This window comes from Schistocerca nitens, chromosome 6, assembly GCF_023898315.1.
Source record: "Schistocerca nitens isolate TAMUIC-IGC-003100 chromosome 6, iqSchNite1.1, whole genome shotgun sequence".
NCBI lineage: Eukaryota > Metazoa > Arthropoda > Insecta > Orthoptera > Acrididae > Schistocerca > Schistocerca nitens.
The window spans coordinates 492464117-492480154 of record NC_064619.1 but is presented as its reverse complement, the minus strand read 5'-3'; the positions used below and the strand labels follow the sequence as shown (position 1 = coordinate 492480154).

At 38.3% G+C, this 16038-nt stretch overlaps 2 protein-coding genes across 6 annotated transcripts in view; one reads left to right on the top strand and one right to left on the bottom strand.

Annotated features, from left to right (window-relative positions):
* The window catches only part of LOC126262551 (retinoic acid receptor RXR), a 141296-nt gene extending 127034 nt beyond the window's left edge, over positions 1-14262 (top strand). For all 5 annotated transcript variants that reach the window (XM_049959246.1, XM_049959244.1, XM_049959242.1 and 2 more), the window contains 2 exons: positions 1476-1700; positions 9441-14262. In XM_049959246.1, coding sequence (XP_049815203.1) covers positions 1476-1700; positions 9441-9691 — 476 coding nt within the window. In that variant the 3' untranslated portion in view covers positions 9692-14262. The remainder of the gene's footprint in view (positions 1-1475; positions 1701-9440) is intronic.
* LOC126262553 (uncharacterized) overlaps positions 1-16038 on the bottom strand; it is a 371380-nt gene that overhangs the window by 89050 nt on the left and 266292 nt on the right. The gene's annotated exons all lie outside the window — the stretch shown is intronic.

Here is a 16038-nt window from a genome sequence, read left to right as displayed (position 1 = left end):
AAATCCCCAAACCACCTTCCCTACCCTCTGGCTCCTATCCTTGTAACCGCCCCCGGTGTAAAACCTGTCCCATGCACTCTCCCACCACCAGCTACTCCAGTCCTGTAACCCGGAAGGTGTACACGATCAAAGGCAGAACCACATGTGAAAGCACCCACGTGATTTACCAACTGACCTGCCTACACTGTGATGCATTCTATGTGGGAATGACCAGCAACAAACTGTCCATTCGCATGAATGGACACAGGCAGACAGTGTTTGTTGGTAATGAGGATCACCCTGTGGCTAAACATGCCTTGGTGCACGGCCAGCACATCTTGGCACAGTGTTACACCGTCCGGGTTATCTGGATACTTCCCACCAACACCAACCTATCCGAACTCCAGAGATGGGAACTTTCTCTTCAATATATCCTCTCTTCCCGTTACCCACCAGGCCTCAATCTCCGCTAATTTCAAGTTGCCACCACTCATACCTCACCTGTCATTCAACATCATCTTTGCCTCTTCACTTCCACCTCGACTGACATCTCTGCCCAAACTCTTTGTCTTTAAATATGTCTGCTTGTGTCTGTATATGTGTGGATGGATATGTGTGTGTGTGTGTGTGTGTGTGTGTGTGTGTGCGAGTGTATACCTGTCCTTTTTCCCCCCTAAGGTAAGTCTTTCCGCTCCCGGGATTGGAATGACTCCTTACCCTCTCCCTTAAAACCCACATCCTTTCGTCTTTCCCTCTCCTTCCCCTCTTTCCTGATGAGGCAACAGTTTGTTGCGAAAGCTTGAATTTTGTGTGTGTGTGTGTGTGTGTGTGTGTGTTTGTGTTTGTTTGTGTGTCTATCGACCTGCCAGCGCTTTCGTTCGGTAAGTCACATCATCTTTGTTTTTAGATATATTTTTCCCACGTGGAATGTTTCCCTTATATATATGTCTGCTTGTGTCTGTATATGTGTGGATGGAAATGTGTGTGTGTGTGTGTGTGTGTGTGTGTGTGTGTGTGTGTGTGTGTGTGCGCGAGTGTATACCCGTCCTTTTTTCCCCCTAAGGTAAGTCTTTCCGCTCCCGGGATTGGAATGACTCCTTACCCTCTCCCTTAAAACCCACATCCTTTCGTCTTTCCCTCTCCTTCACTCTTTCCTGATGAGGCAACAGTTTGTTGCGAAAGCTTGAATTTTGTGTATATGTTTGTGTTTGTTTGTGTGTCTATCGACGTGCCAGCGCTTTCATTTGGTAAGTCACATCATCTTTGTTGATATATATATATATATATATATATATATATATATATATATATATATATATATATATATATATATAAGGGAGAAAAACATAATTATTAGAGGGCAAAATAAATGTAAGAATGAAAAATTATCATACATTTCCATCTTGTTGATTTATTTTATATTAAGACATGTATACATTTTTGGCCAGTTTAACAAATGTTTTCATTGTTTTTAGTTTGAAACTATTTTGTTACAGGTTGGAATGAGCTGCTAATTGCAGCATTCTCACATCGATCTGTAGATGTTAAAGATGGTATAGTACTTGCCACTGGACTCACAGTGCATCGAAATTCTGCCCATCAAGCGGGAGTGGGCACAATATTTGACCGTGTTTTGACAGAATTGGTGGCAAAGATGAGAGAAATGAAAATGGATAAAACAGAACTTGGCTGCTTGAGATCTGTAATTCTTTTCAATCCAGGTAAGCATTATTTCGGAGCTGTGAAAATAGTCTCTATCAACACCTTTCTTTCTGGCCACCGTGCCCCCCACCCAAAAAAAAAAAAAAAAAAAAAGAAACCTTCTTTCCCATCTCTCCCTCTGTGTGTGTGTGTGTGGGGGGGGGGGGTATTGAAAATCAAAAGTTATTGAAGCAGCTACCATTCTTTTTATTTAGCAGTGTAAAAACATATAAGATTAGTGTTCATTCTAGCAAAGGAAAATTTAGTTGAGAAGACTTAAAATGCAAGACAAGTAGAGTGGCTGTCCGGTAATTACCTTCAGGAGGTGAAGTTCCTAGTACTACTGATGGAAATATTTAAAACAGAAAGCACTAATCCTAGCATTTGGAGCTTCTGTATTCACTTTCAGGGAGCAAAGAGGGAGTGGTTTGGATGGATTGGAAAAAGAAGGCAAGGTGCTGAGAGCCTAGCTTAAAACAGATGTACATATTATGCAAAAGAGGAGAGAGAAAGTGTCAGAAAAGAGGATAATAGGTCAAAAATAGTACATTAATTAGCACTGTTTTAACTTCTGTTTAGAGGTGATAAAAGGGGTGGATTGAGAGTTAATGTGGGGTAAAGAGGAAGAAAAATGAGTGCAATGTATAATACAGTTAAGAAGTAAACTGGGAACGTAGGTGGATTAACCCTTACAACAGACAGGCAGGAAGGGTTTCTGGAATAAGCAAGACTTAAATTTTCAGTAGCAGTCCCAAAAGTACTGTTTGCCAATTTCAGTACATAGTACAAACTGACAAAAAATGGTTGTCACTTCTTTTGATATACATGCTTACTGGTCTGTATTTTCTGCACAGTCTTCACATAACATAACCGTATGGGACAGACGGAGCCGCTTTACACAACTTTTACAAAAATATTTTGTTGTATTGTCTTTGCGTTTATAACAACCACCTCATTTGCTTTCTGGTACAACCTTCTCATGGGTAATTCCAGATACCCACACTGCCAGTTGGCAAATGTTCCCCAATAGAGTCTTCTGGTTAGCTCTGTCCCATGTGTGCTTTTATCCGTTCCAAACCCAGTTGCTTGAGAAATAGCCCTCTTGATATATCCAGTCTTGTGTTTGCTAGTATAAATGCATTTGTAGTATACAGTGCAATGTTCACAATGGCATAAGACATGCACTGTGGCCATTGTCTTGTTTGCCTTTCTTCATTATATTCTGAACACATGGCATCAACTACATCCACTCACATTACCTGTTTCTTCACTGATTTTATTGTTTGTTTGCATTAATGATGCTAAAATTACATATTTATTTTTCTTCGGCACATGTGACACCAATGTGAAATTGTCATTAAATCCAAATTTGGATGAATGGATTTCTCTTTTCATGGAAGCAAGAATTCTAAAGGATTTCTCTTTTATTTTTGTGCAGTGTTTCAACAAGTGTAAGATTACAAAATGTCAAAAGTTTTCTAGCAAGAGTGTAGCTTATGAACCAGTTATCAAGGGTAATATTCATTCTTGTTCTCTTCACTGGCTCGACAAGTCTGAGCACATCATCAGCTGTGTTACTCACTGGGAACAAACCTGAAGGTTGTTGTCCCACATATACTTCTAAATTCTGTACATAGTGTCCTTTTACATCTGTTGTGATAAATATTTTGATCCCATACTTTCCAGATTTTGATGGAATGAGCATTCTGAAAGGACAATGTCCCCAAAAAGTTAACAATAATTCATTGACTGCAAGATAGTCACTTCTTGTTTAATGACTTGTGCAATTTTTTGTGAATCCCTCCATAACACCACGTACAGGGGCCAAATTATCGCTCTTTCTGTGTTTCTGTCTTGTGTGACTATTGTCTGACCTAACACAACTCAAAAGAAAATGGAACCTTCACAATGACCTGTGGGAAAGGAAGATTGCTGACCCTGTGCAGCAAGTGTCCCAAAATTCTTCCACGTTCATTTTGCCTCTGTGAAGAATGCCAGAAATGTACAAAATTCTCAAAAAATACCTTGAACTCATCTTTTTTTCAGTATTTGGGTCAACCATTAAAAAGAGATTTTATGTGATCCATGTAAGTATTTGTGCTTTCTATTACCAAATCGAGCAAATTGTCGTTAATGCACTTTTTCCAGGCCTTGGCAATGGTGTTAGCATATCTGGCTTCTACACTGCCACCAGGTAAATGTGTAATTATATTGCGAGATTTAGTACAGACATTTTCATCGGGAACATTTTTCAGCCATTTACTTTGTCTGTCTCTCAACAAATCGCAGGGTGATGATTCCGTGGAATAGGGACTGGAACCAACTACACTAGTTGATAGAGAATCTTGATTGATTGATGTGTAAGTGTACTCACATTTCTGACAGGAATAATGGTGCCATCTTCACTGTCCAGCTGTTAATCGCTCATATCGCTTTCATGTGTCATGATCACTTTCAGGAACTAAATTGTGATTTACGTCTGAATCGTCATTATCACATTCAAATAGCAGTTCTTCAGTTTTCTCTTCATTCAGTGTGTGCTGCCTAGCCATTTTCAGGCAGATAGAGTAACAAGAAAAGTGCGTAAGTAGAAAAAGCTAATGTAAACAAACTGGGTCTCAGACCCAGAGTACATTTCTTACCGTGTCAACAAACAAATGGCTAACAAAGAGGAATGAGGAAACAGGTAGAGACCTGTGGGGACATTAAGTGAAAGCTACAGTGAATGGCTTACTCATAAACCGTATACTCTCACAAATATTTTGAAAACAAAATCTGCCTGGGTCTAAGAGACACAGCCCATCTGTTCCAGTATTAATAAAGGCCATGGATGATGCAAGGATATGTTGGAGAGCAGTTTCCGTACCCTGTGTTCAAGGAGGATACAAATTGCACATGTGGTGTAGCAAATGTTCAGATCTCTTGAGTCAAATTACATGGGAAACGTCATGAGTGGTTTCAAGTGTTGCTCTATCTCTGATGATGTAGAATTTACCAAGGATAAGATTGAAGGAAGTAGTGGTGTGTGAATGCTTGAGGCAGGTTTTAGTAGAGGAACGATTGCAGGATTAAGAACTTTGATATACAGTGATAATGTGATACATTCGTGTGGTTTTACAAGGATATAGTGGATATGTGAAAAGGGTATCAGTGAGAGATGATCTCGTCTCGGGATATGATTTAAAAAAGTCAGAGTTTCGTGCTCCATTCCTCCAATAAACCTCCTTACACCCTTGAAATGTATTGACGCCTGGGTGGTGAAGGAGGTGGGGCATCTTGCTTCTGATTATTTTGAAAATTTGTAGCATTCTTCCAAGCAGTTTCATGCTCTATTCCTCCAATAAACCTCTCTCACACCCGTGACGTTCCTTGTATAATTTGCCTGCAATTTTTATTTGATTTTGTACAGCTCTGTCACATGTCTCTGTCTGAAAATTTTAATTGAGACTCGTAGGTAGTATGCCATGAGATACAGAAGCAAGTAGTAATACGCACAGATGGAATTCTACATGAACAAGGCAGCTGATTTTCCTTTTGAGCAAGACGACCTACATGCCATGTTCTTTGCCAAACTCTTTTAAAGAGGTTGCTGCCGTAAGTAGTGTTGTCTTCTTCAGTTCACTAAACTGGCTTTTTGACCTTCTTTTGCACTATTTGCCTTACCTTATTTTGTTATCAGTCTGTGATTGTTACCTTCTCTTACTGTTTGCCTGTTATATTTTTGGTATTTCGTTGTTATCTTTGTCCAGTATTGTAATTCTCACTGTCACAATTTTTTATTCTGTATAGCTGTTTCCTATAGAGACAGAGCACTTGCTCTATTGTTGGAGAAATGGCAGAAGTGAAGGTGGAGAGTTGGAATGCATGGTGTGTAAATGCACATTCATTTACAAGAAGAACATTGTAATCGAATTTGAGCACTCTGTTTTTTATTGCATTTGCAAAATTAACCATAACAGATTGAAGGTCAAGTAGTTGCCCAAAATTTTAAAATGTAGCCAGTGGCAAAATTGGTAGCCTCATTGCAACAATTCCACCTTCTCTATCTTCATTATTTTAAATTGCTTATTCTATAAACCGACCATTATATAAAGTAGACCACAAGTTGCACTTTTGTGAAAGTAGAGGCTTTTCAGTGTTTGTAATATCACTAAGAACAACTGGAACCTAGAAATTTATCCAAGTTTAAATCCTTAAGTAATTGAAAGGAGGATATAAGATGAACATCAACAAAAGCAAAACGAGGGTAATGGAATGTAGTCGAATTAAGTCGGGTGATGCTGAGGGAATTAGATTAGGAAATGAGACACTTAAAGTAATAAGGGAGTTTTGCTGTTTGGTGAACAAAATAACTGATGATGATCGAAGTAGAGAGGATATCAAATGTAGACTGGCAATGGCAAGGAAAGGGTTTCTGAAGAAGAGAAATTTGTTAACATTGAGTATAGATTTAAGTGTCAGGACGTTGTTTCTGAAAGTATTTGTATGGAATGTAGCCATGTATGGAAGTGAAACATGGACGATAAATGGTTTGGACAAGAAGAGAATAGAAGCTTTCGAAATGTGCTACAGAAGAATGCTGAAGATTAGATGGGTAGATCACATAACTAATGAGGAGGTACTGAATAGGATTGGGGAGAAGAGGAGTTTGTGGCACAACTTGACTAGAAGAAGGGATCGGTTGGTAGGACATGTTCTGAGGCATCAAGGGATCACCAATTTATTATTGGAGGGTAAAAATCGTAGAGGGAGACCAAGAGATGAATACACTAAGCAGATTCAGAAGGATGTAGGCTGCAGTACGTACTGGGAGATGAAGAAGCTTGCACAGGATAGAGTAGTGTGGAGAGCTGCACCAAACCAGTCTCAGGACTGAAGACAACAACAACAAGTAATATGTTCTAAATTCTCAACTTTCATTGTCATTTGTGTATTAGTGAGTGGTCTTGATACACTGGGGTTATCAGAGTAAGTCAAAAAGAAATGCTGCCTCGTCCTCCTCCTTCTTCTTCTTTTCCCCAAATGCAACCATACAGGTTCAAAACCACAACGTTTATGATTAATTTATGACTTTTCATCATCATCCATTTTCTCAGTTTAGCTCGATCTTTTAACAAGGAAATTTTTTCCAATGTGGTAAAGTGCATTATCCTGCTTCTGAAGCCACTTCACACAGACGTTGTTGCAGTGAATCCCTTGATGAGCATTTAGCAGCTCAAACAGATGGATGTCTGATAGTGCCAGGTCAGGGCAGTATGGGGGATGAGGCAAGGCTTCCCATCCAATTTTCACAATCTCTTCAGTGGTATGATGACTGGTGTGTGGTCTTGCATTGGTACCCAAGTTGCACAAACCTTTGAGTATCCCGGCTGTTGAGTAATCGTCATCACACTGCCTTTGTTGGGGGGGGGGGGGGGGGTGTAATGTGACACAAATCATGTGCAGGCAGTCATGACGAATGATGCTATAGACTCACTGAATGAATGTTGTGTGGAGTCGCTGCAGTCACCAGCCTGCTGCTCTGTGTTTCGTCAGCCAATGATGTTTGTTCTTCAGCTTTGTTACAGCCACAAACAAGTCTTTCATGAATGTGAACGAGCTTTTCACCTTATATTACGAAGAATTTTATCGCAGAGCTGTATGAACATTGATGTTGGCCATTTTGTAAGTGACTGCAGTATTGGCCTCTGTTGACACACAAAGTTACTACTGCAGTGGATTGGAGAAACATTTTTGCAGAATACTCCCAAACACAAATTTTTCATTTAACGCACTTTATTTAAGGAGAAAGAAAAGGAGGCATTAGTGCTTGACTGGCCATATTTACAGGAATATAATAATTGCTGTGAACTGGGGCTTGAATATGAGAAAGTTGTCTTTGGCATTACACTGGAAGTCCATTTTATCAAGACTAGAGGAGAAAAAGAGGGGAGAGAGAACATGTTAGAGGTTTTAAGGATAGAGAAAAGACAATATCTGTAAATACAGGGTGATTCAAAAAGAATACCACAACTTTAAAAATGTGTATTTAATGAAAGAAACATAATATAACCTTCTGTTATACATCATTACAAAGAGTATTTAAAGAGGTTTTTTTTTCACTCAAAAAAAAGTTCAGAGATGTTCAATATGGCCCCCTCCAGACACTCGAGCAATATCAACCCGATACTCCAACTCGTTCCACACTCTCTGTAGCATATCAGGCGTAACAGTTTGGATAACTGCTGTTATTTCTCGTTTCAAATCATCAATGGTGGCTGGGAGAGGTGGCCGAAACACCATATCCTTAACATACCCCCATAAGAAAAAATCGCAGGGGGGTAAGATCAGGGCTTCTTGGCGGCCAGTGATGAAGTGCTCTGTCACGGGCTGCCTGGCGGCCGATCCATCGCCTCGGGTAGTTGACGTTCAGGTAGTTACGGACAGATAAGTGCCAATGTGGTGGCGCTCCATCCTGCAGAAATATGAATTGTTGTGCTTCTTGTTCGAGCTGAGGGAACAGCCAATTCTCTAACATCTCCAGATACTGTAGTCCAGTTACAGTAGCACCTTCGAAGAAAAAGGGACCAAAAACTTTATTGGCTGAAATGGCACAGAAAACGTTCACCTTAGGCGAGTCACGTTCATACTGAGTTGTTTCCCACAGATTCTCAGTGCCCCATATACAGACATTGTGACAGTTGACTTTCCCGTTAGTGTGGAAAGTTGCTTCATCACTAAACACAATCTTTGCATCAACTGACGCTGATGCCCAGTCAACAGTGCCTCAAGCGAACAAATGTACAACTAAATGAAACTTTATAGCTCCCTCAATTCGCGAACAGATAGTGCTTAGCTCTGCCTTTTGTCGTTGCAGAGTTTTAAATTCCTAAAGTTGTGGTATTCTTTTTGAATCACCCTGTATATCTGCATACCTAATGTAGGAAGGAGGAAAATGTTACGAAAATGGTGGTTGTGTTCTTCGTAATTCATGTGCTTGGGTTTTATCTGTTATAATGTTGCACCAATCACAGAACTGTAATATATTGTTACAAATAAATGTGCATCCGAAAAAATGTCTTGCGCGTGCTTAATGTGGTGGTGGTGGTGGTGGTGGTCGTGGTAGTAGTAGTAGTAGTAGTAGTAGTAATAATCACTTAAACTGCTTGTTCTGCATTTCCTCTGTCTGTTTTATCCTCCACTGCATGCGTCAACCATCCCTTCCACAGTCTCAGATTTTCCTCTGTTTGCCTCCCCCCCTCCCCCTTTCACACCAAGGGAGGTGACACATTGGCTTCCACTGAACTGGTATTTGGGAGGATGGAGTTTGCAATCCCCATCCGGCCATTTCAGATATAAGTTCTCCTCGATTTCCGTAATTCACTTCACACAAATGCTGCCTAATCTGAGCTTCTGCAATGTTAAACCCGAAATATCTCTCTCTCTCTCTCTCTCTCTCTCTCTCTCTCTCTCTCTCTCTCTTTTTCTTTTTAACCCCTGCCCCTTGTCTCCTCCAGTCTACTGTTAACCAGCTGTTATCTCCAACAAAGATATCATATTTCCTAAACCAAAAAATGTTGTTGTGGACATAGCCATGCTTCTTGCCATAATGAGGATAGATTTAAATGTGTTGTTACTTTGTTGTTTTCCGTTTTAAAAATTTTTCCCTTCATAATGTGTTCATTTTGTTGTAGAAGTGTTGTAGTATATTCATTTATAATCATTTTATGCACTCATGTTTTATTCCTGAAACACTTCATAAATTCTGTATATTGTTGCAGAGGTGAGGGGTTTGAAATCTGCCCAGGAGGTGGAACTACTTCGTGAAAAAGTATATGCAGCTTTGGAAGAATATACTAGAACAACACACCCTGACGAACCAGGACGATTTGCGAAACTTCTGCTTCGTCTGCCTTCTTTACGTTCCATAGGCCTTAAGTGTTTGGAGCATTTGTTTTTCTTTCGCCTTATTGGAGATGTTCCAATTGATACGTTCCTGATGGAGATGCTTGAATCGCCTTCGGATTCATAATTCGCTTTCTGTTGATACAACGAAGAGACTTGTCTGTCCAAACTCAGATCTTAAAATATGCTCAAATGAAATTAAATTGGCAATGGATCATGTTGTGCACTTCATGCTTTATCAGTTGGTTTTATGAGGGAACAGTTTCAATAGAAATGCGTTATTTTTTGAATGAAGTGTTTTTATATTTTTTCCATTGTAAAGGTGTGCTCAAAATACTGAGATAAATTTATACATTTGGTTCCCTTTGTGGGTCTCGCAGTTTTATCAAGTACATGTTCATTTGTCAGTCATAAATAAATGTAGCAGGATGGTCCATCATGTGCTTCAGGTTTCACTTGTAGGTCAAGAAACAGACATGCTTAAGGCATTAGGTTGCCACCCTCAAACAGACTATATTTCATCATCTGACAAATGCATTAGAATGTTTTCTGCATATCTGTTCTTGTATATTATATTCATTTTATGTCTTGACTCAGGATGGGTATAATAAACTCACGTGTTTCATCACACAGGTAACATTTGACTTTCTTTATAATATTGTCAGTGGCTTTGTTTATGTATGCATTTTATACAGTTTGTCATTCTTCGTGCTGTATTTATATTTTGTGGGAATTAGAATTGGAGGAGGAAAAGCAAAAAATGTATTTTAATTACTGGAATTCTCTCTCCTTTTTGTTATAGTTCAGTAGGTACAGAATAGTTTGAGAGGTAAACTGAAACGTTACTTGATTGAAGCTGAGCATGCCTGCTCATTGCAAAAGACCATATTTGTACACCACTGAAGTTAGTTTTCTGGTTTGGTATACCAAGATATGGGATGTGCTGAGACAACTTTCCCTAGTTCACATGTACCGAGCTACAACTCCACAGAGTGGCTCCATAAACCCATAAAGCAGTTAATGGATTTCATAAAAGAGGAGATCGTGCAGATAACATTTTGACTTGCCTTATACAGGGTGTAAAGGGTATAAGTGCAGATATTTCTGTTGGTTAGTGAAGTCAGTGTACTGAACAATATCACATCAGTATGTTTGTCATTTGCAGACTAATAATTCTAGCTATGATAAGACATATGTTTTTAGGTTGGTTAGTACCTCCAACTACGTGTGGCAACAGCAAGCCATTAATACTCATTTTCACTGGGCAGCAGGTTAGGTTTTGAAGTGCGGATGTGTGGACACAAAATGTTTAGTCTACACTGATAGGTGTGGTCAACCCAGTGGTGCAGTTACAACTATGCAAAAAACATCAGGCAGTAAATCATGTTACTTGTTTGTGGGAAGACTGTTTGACAAAGAGAAAAACAACCAACACACTGCTGTATGTACATATTAAGATACCACAAATAAAAATATCTGCACTTACGCCGGTTACACACTGTGTACACATGTCTTAGCTTATCTGCTGAAAGAGTTTTCTCTCAGCATGCTGAGGGACTTCAGCAGTAGTCACAAGATATTCCCATTGCAGTCATATTTAAGAACTGTAGGAAGGGTGTTATTTGGATTATTATTGCAGTGATTTTTAAGTGACTGCTATTTCAGAACTTCTGTATTGTGTCTTACAATTAACGCTCTCAAGTATGTGTTGCTTATGCTTAAAGATGAAGCATGTGGTGTTGTGTTATGTACTGTTGTCCTCTGTTAAGATCTACTACATTAAGATCAACTTTTGGCATATTAGGAAATTTACTGTCCTACAATCTGGTAATTCCAGAGTGCAAACAAGAAACAATAATGAGGAAGGGCAACTGATCCTCTTATGCATAGTGATGTAATGCACAAACAGATGTGTAACAACGTACAGATGTCACTAGCTTTGAAACTATTGCTTTTTTTCTAGTGTAAGCACTTTTTCTGAAGGTATGTCCACAGAATGCCTCTTTCCTGGTGTGCAGTTTTCATAAATTTGTAAGGTGCTGCTTCTCTGTTTTCCTACTTTTATACTTGTCTCTTACTTTACAGTAATATGATTGGAGACTTTTTATCTAATACTTGACACTCACGGCATCTCATCTCAAATTTTTATTGAAACAGTCCTTAGAAGCAGCATTCCATATGACTTATCTTTGTCTGTAATATTTTATAAATTTCCCCGTGCTTTCCGTGGAGTCAACATAACCTCAACACACTACACAATGAAACCCACATGGACCATAGTTGCCTGTCATTTGCTGAGCAGTGCAAGAGATTCCCACCAAACCTGGAAAGCAATGCACTTTCATGCACAGCCTTCACTTTGAGGAAATTACACATGCACAAAAGCACAGGCATAGTTGTGCTGTTGGAAATGTAAACTCTTGCACAAACTTGAACAGAAAAAAAGGCATGTGGACGTACCTTTTCACACGCAACTACAGAAAGTGCCCCCAGATAGTGGCTGCTGTTGGTGGATGTATTTGGTTGTCTAAGTGGTGATGTATGTGAGGTGCTGAGTGCACAATGAAAAACAGCTTATCTCTGACTTACTGTCCCCCTCCCCATCACTTATTGGTTGACTGCAAGTGAGTGGTTGCATTTTCAAATTTTTGTTTCTTGTCTTTTGTTGTTCTTGTGCTTGATAAGACACCTCTCTTTGGTTTGAGATGATACTGCTGGAAAGAGAAAATTGTCTGTTAGCAATGTTTGATAGTGTAATGGATGTAAGAGATTTATCTTTCATTCAGCTGGAAAAATGAAGTAGCTATAGTAAACAAAAGAATGTATTTTCCAACAATAAAAACCTGCGAGAAACATGGAAAATTGGAGGGAAAGCTTATATCTTCTATTTATTATTATTGTTTGTTTATGTATCATCCATTTCATCTGCTTGTAAGTTAGACTGACCTTTTATTTTTGAGTGTCATTTTCAGAATAAATGTTCCATTTAATGTAATAAATTTGTTCTTGATAACATACTTGTTTCAACTGGCATGTAATACAGTCCAATAGTCATTAAGGTTGTCGTTGATATTAAAGCACACCCTTCAAATTTAATGGATGTTTCTGATCACACGTCATCTACATAATTCAATGAATATTTTGTACATTTGTTCAAATAGTAGTTCTACATTCCACTGGAAAATTTGTCATTCTTGCCATTAAGGACAAATATTTGTAGTCTAGGATCAATTCTGATATGTCAGGTGTGTGTTACTTTGTAGGAAATTGCTTTGAAATAACTAGTGTATGTGTTTAAATACATCTGTAAAAGATAGGTTTCACTCCTATTTTGTCTGAATAATTCTGTTTCATTAAGCTACACCTTATGTAATGGTACATCATGTTCATTTAGTCATTTAGGAAGAAATACTTGTAGAACTTTATGCAGAATTGTGGCTGTTACAAAAATCCTCTTGTGGTACTATTTCATGTAAACATTCATTTGCCAAATGTTCACCTAAAATTACTTCATGAATGTTATAAAACAATTATATTCTGATCTTAATACATAATAGATTGTTGAGATATTGGCAAGCATTTAAGGGTAGGACTTACGCAGAGCAGTATAACAAAAGTAAAATATTTATAGATTAGATAATATTCAGTCTTTCAGGTAAAATTCTCCAGAGGACAGAAAATTTCAAATTGTATCAGAAGTCATCAGAAATCATACTCCAGGTGTATAATGAGGTTGATGGAGAAAGTGCATTCACTTTCAAGTACAGCACTGGCATGTAGTATCTATTCAGTATGTACTTTAAGAGAGCCCTGCATTATTATAAAGAAGGCACTGAGTTTATAATATCCTAGAGTAATGAAAGCTCTGATGGCCTTTGCAGAAAGGCATGGAAAATTTAATAATTTGTGCATTTTGTTTTGCATCCTTTGATACTTGTAACGTGTTGCCATTAAAAGTATTTGTGGTGTCAGAATTGCTGTGGACAATGAGAACTGACATGATCATGCCATAAAAAACTCATCACGAAGTTTAAATATTGTACTCATTCTGGAAACCTTAAAATATTGCAAATAGATACTGAGGCAAGTAAGAGATACTGAAACGATAAAGGCTTTAATTACAGTTCAAATTCCATGATTTATCAGCTTGATTTTGGTAGGACTTCTAGCCCATGAAATAAATCAGTGGCTCACTTGTAGGGATATACAGTCTGTTGTTTTGAAGCGCAATTCTTTTATACTGTTGTAATTGGGTTTTTGAAAAGGAAATGCCTGTTTTGGAATGGAGAGAGATACTTATAGTCTGAGAATTTCCTGTAGGCTTAAAATCACAGACTTGATCAAATGAATATATTGCATAAGACTTGTTTAATATATCTGTTCATGTTATGTAAAAAGAAGTTTATCATTCTTAGTTCATTACACATGATGCATTTCAGTGCTGTGCTGTTTATATAGTTTTGTGGATGTTTTTCCACTGTCTTCCTGTTTTGTACAATATGTATTAAAATACTGTTGTGTATTTTCTGGACTTAATAATACGTTAATGCTGAGAAAGATATAAGAATCACTTTGTAAAAACCTTTGAAGAACTACAAAATGCTATTGATGTTACTTGGATTTACAAGTTTTACTGTTAACTTTGATCAAATACATTAATCTGTTATTCTGTGCAAGAATAAAATGTTTAGCTATTAATGTTTACACTTCTTATTTTTAGTGGTAACTTTAATGTATTCAAAAGATATAATTCAGGCAGATTAACATTGTGCTGAAAGAAGTACCTCGTATTTTTTACTTTTTTTATTTTACAGGAAAAAAGGCTGAATCTCACTAAATGTGGTGATAACCTTGTTTTGCACTACCTTGTACATAATAATAATAATAATAATAATCACTATCATTGAGACTTGCTCCAGGTGCACAGACCCCTTTAATGTATCACTGTTTTCAAAATAATGTACCAAAACAATCATTTAATAACCTGAAGATGCATAAATTCACTGTTTTGTCCCAATTCAAAAAGTTAAGACAGGAAAAGTGGCTCCTTTTTTTATATAAGATTTAGTGTTGGACCTTTCTCTCATGGCATGCTGTGTTAAGGGCACAGCAGTGTCAGTCATTTGGTAAACCACCACACTATTGTGACTGGCAAGGGGTCTACAAAAGGTTTAATCAAATCTTGCATTTTCAATATCTGCACATTACTTCATATTTTTAGGAGATAAAAACATGAGTATTTGACTATATAGCCGTATCTAATTGAAGACATGAAAATTCAAAGTACACAGAATAATACTGATGTGGTAGCACAAGCTTACATCATTGGGGATGATTTCATACTGTTAACACTACAAAGTTTTCCAGTAACTAGAAGAAGAAATGAGTCATACAGTACTGGAAAGTTCTGGGTGGAATGCAAAAGGGCGAGAATAATAATGCTCACCATATAGTTTTTGCATTAAGTGGTAAATACGCGTGTAAACAAGACTGAACAGGCAAACTTTCAGGTAATGACCTTCCTCAGAGCTAACAAAGTAAACACACACACACACACACACCTACATTTTTTCAAGCATTGCAGTGCTTTGACAATAAAGCTATCACTTCCTACCCCCACCAACTCCCCCTCTCTTCCTCTCTGGTTCTGGAATATATTTCCTGTATATTATGTTTCAAGTGGGAAAATAAACCTTGTCTCTTGCTTCATTAAAATGTGAACATAACTTGTCAGAATCTATATATGTTATTACAAGTGAACTGGAATTTGATCTTTTTGGTTCACCATCTAAGAACAATGATAAACATATGGTGAAGTAAACTTTTGTGACACCAAAAAGTTGTTTAGTTGGTACAGCCATTTTTTCTGGCTAGCTATTTAAAACATTATTTTGCTTTATGTTGCCTTTGGGGACATTGTGTGACCTTTTGCCCTCCCCGTGTCATCTACGAGCTTATGTAGGGCTCATATTACCCCTTATGTTAGTGGTATAACTGATTGTCAGTATAGGGATTGGATCATATTTCAAGAGGGGAGTTTGCTAACTGTAAACTAGAAGATGGGAGTCATACAGAAGAAAATATTGCAGTATACCAGGTTTGTCCCCCCCATGAACCATAGACCTTGCCGTTGGTGGGGAGGCTTGCGTGCCTCAGCGATACAGATGGCCGTACCGTAGGTGCAACCACAACGGAGGGGTATCTGTTGAGAGGCCAGACAAACATGTGGTTCCTGAAGAGGGGCAGCAGCCTTTTCAGTAGTTGCAGGGGCAACAGTCTGGATGATTGACTGATCTGGCCTTGTAACAATAACCAAAACGGCCTTGCTGTTCTGGTACTGCGAACGGCTGAAAGCAAGGGGAAACTACAGCAGTAATTTTTCCCGAGGGCATGCAGCTTTACTGTATGGTTAAATGATGATGGCATCCTCTTGGGTAAAATATTCCGGAGGTAAAATAGTCCCCCATTCGGATC